Source organism: Scylla paramamosain, unplaced genomic scaffold (genome assembly GCF_035594125.1).
Source record: "Scylla paramamosain isolate STU-SP2022 unplaced genomic scaffold, ASM3559412v1 Contig87, whole genome shotgun sequence".
Taxonomy (NCBI): Eukaryota; Metazoa; Arthropoda; class Malacostraca; order Decapoda; family Portunidae; genus Scylla; species Scylla paramamosain.
This window is the reverse complement of record NW_026973752.1, coordinates 107,501-112,500: the sequence shown is the minus strand read 5'-3', so window position 1 is coordinate 112,500 and position 5,000 is coordinate 107,501. Positions and strand designations below refer to the sequence as shown.

The window sequence follows — 5,000 nt, the reverse complement described above, 5'->3', positions numbered from 1 at the left end:
CTCCCTTTCTTTCTAGCTCTTCTTCGTCCTCCATCCATTCCTTCTTTCTCTGTCTTTCCATTTATACTCTTCCTTCCAATTTTCCCTCTTCCTTTCCTCTTCTTCCTTTTCTTCATGCATTCCTCCTCCCTCTATCCATTCCTCTTACTCTTATCTTTCCTTCCTTTTCTCCTCTTCCTTTTCTCCCATCCATTCATCCTCCCCCTTCTCCCCTCTCCCTTCATCCATTCCTCCTCCTCTTCTCCCCTCTCCCTTCATCCATTCCTCCTCCTCTTATCCTTCTCTCCTTTTTCTTCTCTTTCTTTTATCCCATTTATTCCTCCTGCCCCTATCCATTTCTCCTCCTCCCTTTCTCCTCTCCCTTCTTCTTCCTTCTGTCCCTCCCTCTCCCACTCCTCTCTCCTCCCTCCCTCTACCAGGAGACGTCAATATATCAGTGAGGTCTTTGGCGTTGTGTTATCTCTGTCGCTGGTGTGGCCAATTCCTTATCAGTTCCCATGATTGCCGCCTCTCCGTTGTACTGCGTGGGTGTGGAAGGGTGTGGAGTGGATGGGTGGATGTGTGTGTTAAGGGATATGTGGTTTCGTAGGTGGGCGGGTGAGTGTTGGATGGGTCGGTGTAGGTGGGTTTGTGGGTGAGTGGGTGGGTGTGTGTGTGCATAAGTGTGTTAATGAGGTAATGGTGATTTTCCGTAGTTAATGGTAGGTTGTTTTGTTGTATATTTTGTGCTTGTTATCTTAACTATTATTTTCTTTGTGTTTGTTTGTTTATTGTTCGTTTGTAAGAGTAACTTATGTCTGTAAACAAAAATAACGTTAAGGCATCATCATTATCATCATCAATAATAACACAACAACAACAACAACAACAACAACAACAACAACAACACTTACGACCACCACCACCACCACCAACAACAACAACAACAACAACAACATTTAGCCCACCCCAAGCCTTCGTTGCCTTCCCTCACCCAAACCTCCACAAACACAACCCCCTCTTCCCCCTTCCCCCTTCTCTCCTCCCCTTTCCCCCTTCCAGTTGTTATGTTTGGTAGTGTAAGCTTAGGTTAGGTTACGATAGGTTAGGTTAGGTCAAATTAACTTAGGTTAGGATATTAAGTTAGGTTAAGTTAGCTTAGGTTAGGTTTGGTTAGGTTCCGATACGTTTGGTTAGTTCATGTTATGCTAGGTTAGGTTTGGTTAAGTTTGGATATGTTAGGTTAGGTTAGGTTAGGTTAGGTATCAGGTTGTCAGTCTTTTGTCTAGTTCTTTCCTGAGCTGTTATTTTATTTTTTTTTTTTTTTAGTTTTGTTAAGGTAGTTTGCGGAGAAAGCGGAATGAGAGGAGAAACATGAATACGAGAAGAAAAGGAACAATAGGAGAAAGAGGAGTAGTAGTAGTAGTAGTAGTGTGTGTGTGTGTGTGTGTGTGTGTGTGTGTGTGTGTGTGTGTGTGTGTGTGTGTGTGTGTGTGTGTGTGTGTGTGTTACTGGAATTTGTCTGTCAAAGAAATGTAAGTGTTTAATTACTGATCACCAGAAACTTTATACATTAATAACATCGTTTCATTACTAATTATCATTGTTATTTAATTTAGTTACCTGTCACTTTGCAACACACACACACACACACACACACACACACACACACACACACACTGACATAACAGTGACGAGACATAATGAGTCTTTCCTCACTACAGACCATCCGATAACCGAGAGAGAGAGAGAGAGAGAGAGAGAGAGAGAGAGAGAGAGAGAGAGAGAGAGAGAGAGAGACCCTTCCATGGTACATCCTCTAGCAACTGTCCCCCATCTCTCTCTCTCTCTCTCTCTCTCTCTCTCTCTCTCTCTCTCTCTCTCTCTCTCTCTCTCTCTCTCTCTGGCGGCGGTTCATATTTCTCTGGCGGCGGTTCATATTTCAAAGGTAATGGCTCCGTTCGGCAGCTTCTATCCGCACTGCAACATTCATTCTCTCTGGCAAGAATTGGGTTCGGAGCGCCTTGGTTTGATGAGATGGCGGGCCTTCGTGTGGTGTGGTGTGGTGTGGTGTGGTCTGGTGTTGTGTGGTGTGGTGCGGTGTTGTCTTACCATGTCTTGTCTTGTTTTGTCTGGTCTTGTTTGGCCTTGTTTTGTTTTGTTTGGTCTGGTGTGGTTTGGTGTGGCTTGGTCTGTCGCGGCGCCTTCTTTAGTCTTCTTGTCTGTTGTGGTCTTTCCTGGTCTTATATGGTATGGGCTTGTTTTTGTCTTAGTTTGTTTTGTCTTGTTTTCTTTTGTTTCTGGTATGGTGTGGTGTGGTGTGGTGTGGTGTGGTGTGGTATAGGGTGGCGTTGCTCCTCTTTTGGTCTCCTTGCGCAGTTAATGATAGCGGTAAATTAAGCCGGTCTGGTGCCTCGTCAATGATCTGTTGATAATGGGAATGCGTGTGATATTAAGTGCTTCTCAATAATGGATGTAAAAATAATAATAGTTTCATTGTGTAACTTTGGGGTCCGGACATTACAGAAGCAGAATGTAAATGAATAAATGATAATGCTCAGTAAGTGGGTCTTAAATAATTATAAGCTCATAAGCAGACTAGGCGTTGGTTAATAAAAAGTTTAATTCGTCTAAAAACGCCGTTATTTGGTTCAAAGCCGCGTTACTCCGCTCACAACAGCTGTACCCGGTTCAGAGGAGAGGTACTCGGCTCACAACAGCGGAATTTGGCTCACAGCAGTTTTTTTTTTTTTTTGTGATGGAGATTTGGTTCTGAGGGGAGGAATTTGGCTCACAACAACAGTAATTGCCTCAGAGGGGAGGAACACGGCTCGCAACAGCTGAAATTGGCTCACTACTGCGGTACTTGGCTCATAATAAGTTTTCATCTTAACATTACCTTTTTTTTTTCATACAACAGAGCTTTTTTTCAGCTAAGTAAGAAATTCAACTTAACACGAGTAAAGATTGTAGATAATTCAACAGGAACGTCATTTTTACATCACAATAAGGAAACGAAGAATCTTTTTTTTTTACTCAATACGAATAAGAATTGTATATAATTTCCAGCAACACTATTTTACTTCATAATAAGGTAAAAAAAAAAAAAAAAAGACGCGATTTCCACCCCACTGCTTATCAGGTCCAGGAATCGCACGCAGGTCCCTTATCCCCACGTGTCCACCTCACCTGGGAACACCTGTCCAGCCTGCCCCCTTTTTCACCTGCTCCCCGCCCCACGTGGCCTGATGGACCGGTTAATTAGCGTAAATGGGCGTGTTTGTGTTCCACCGTGGGGGAGGGAATGTTTTGTTTGTTTGTTTGTCAGTGTGTGTGTGTGTGTGTGTGTGTGTGTGTGTGTGTGTGTGTGTGTGTGTGTGTGTGTGTGTGTTACAGTCAAGAAATAAAGTAAGAGATTATGTACTAGTTTGTAATTCTCTCTCTCTCTCTCTCTCTCTCTCTCTCTCTCTCTCTCTCTCTCTCTCTCTCTCTCTCTCTCTCTCTCTCTCCCTTCGGTCTCTTTCCTTCCTTTCTACGCCCATTTTCTTTTCTTCCTTCTTTCCTTCCCACGTCTTCGTGTATGTGTGTGTGTGTGTGTGTGTGTGTGTGTGTGTGTGTGTGTGTGTGTGTGTGTGTGTGTGTGTGTGTGTGTGATCCTATGTACGTCTATTTATGGTGTGAAAGGATTGATGACTGTGTGCTGTAATTATGAGATTTATCAAGATGAGAGAGGTAGGTGGTGATGGCAGAGAGAGAGAGAGAGAGAGAGAGAGAGAGAGAGAGAGAGAGAGAGAGAGAGAGAGAGAGAGAGAGAGAGAGAGAGAGAGACTTTGATTTAGTAAGGCGCGAGACCGGATCTTCCCCAGTGATAGTGAGACGGACACCTAACAAGATAGGAGGGACGGCCATTAGCGGCGGCGCCCACGACTTGAGGATGGTCTCTGACGGGGGCGAGTGGGGGGCGTGGGGGGGGGCGAGGTCAGCACCGCAAGGAGAGTCATCGCTATCACACACCACGCCACGATCTCTTTGTTATGAACCCCGTCCCCCCACGCCCCCCCCCACGCCTCCCCACGACCCAAAGTCCACCCCACCTACGCCAGCGCCCCAGTTACTGCTGACGGAGGGGGAGCAAGAGGAGGAGGTGGTTTAAATTTCGTGGTTTTGGTTTAGTGAATGGAGTACGAGAGAGAGAGAGAGAGAGAGAGAGAGAGAGAGAGAGAGAGAGAGAGAGAGAGAGAGAGAGAGAGAGAGAGAGTGATAACTTGTTTTGAAATATACCACCACCACCACCACCACCTCCTCCTCCTCCTCCTCCTCCTCCATCACACCTGGCGGGAGGAACAGGTGGCAAGGTATTATCCACTAACATCTTCCACCCACCTCCACGCTCCCCCCCCCACACAGCATACATAAACAGCTCAAATTCAACCCTTTAGTTCCTCTCCTTGTCTCCCTTCATCCTCCCTTTGTCTCGACCCTCAACCCTTTAGACACGAGCATAGAGCATTCACACACACCGGGAATTCTTTATGTGGGTTGATGAGTGGGTTTCGATAACAAGAGAGGGTGTTTTGATGCCGTGTGTGGTGCTGTGGTGTGCGTGGTGTGGTGTTTGGTGGTGTCTGGTGTCTTGAAGCGAGATAAATTTAAAACATGACTAGCGAGGTTAGATGAGGAAAATTGAGGCTCTCTCTCTCTCTCTCTCTCTCTCTCTCTCTCTCTCTCTCTCTCTCTCTCTCAAATATTAACTCGTAAAAAGAATCAGAATTAAGCTGAAAGAGTTATTTTAAGGTCAAAGGAAGGGTGTGAGGTCAGGTCAGGATTAAGCAGGGTCAGCGAGGGTCAGGGACAGGTCAGTTTGGAACGTTAACAGACAGGGTTGGGTTAATTTGACTCAAGTTTTCTACGTTTGAAGTTTTCGGTGTTTAAAACTTGTTTGTTTATTTTTGTTTTGTTTGTTTTGGTGTGTGTGTGTGTGTGTGTGTGTGTGTGTGTGTGTGTGTGTGTGTGTGTGTGTG

At 45.2% G+C, this 5,000-nt stretch overlaps 1 protein-coding gene across 1 annotated transcript; it reads right to left on the bottom strand.

Annotated features, from left to right (window-relative positions):
- Positions 1 to 433: 433 nt before the first annotated feature.
- On the bottom strand, positions 434 to 3,980 carry LOC135098851 (salivary glue protein Sgs-3-like). Its single transcript, XM_064001247.1, has 4 exons — positions 3,905 to 3,980; positions 3,169 to 3,224; positions 2,026 to 2,349; positions 434 to 520 (listed from the first exon to the last, which is right to left on the bottom strand). The coding sequence occupies exons 1-4, from the start codon at positions 3,978 to 3,980 to the stop codon at positions 434 to 436; spliced, it is 543 nt and encodes a 180-aa protein (XP_063857317.1).
- Positions 3,981 to 5,000: the final 1,020 nt, after the last annotated feature.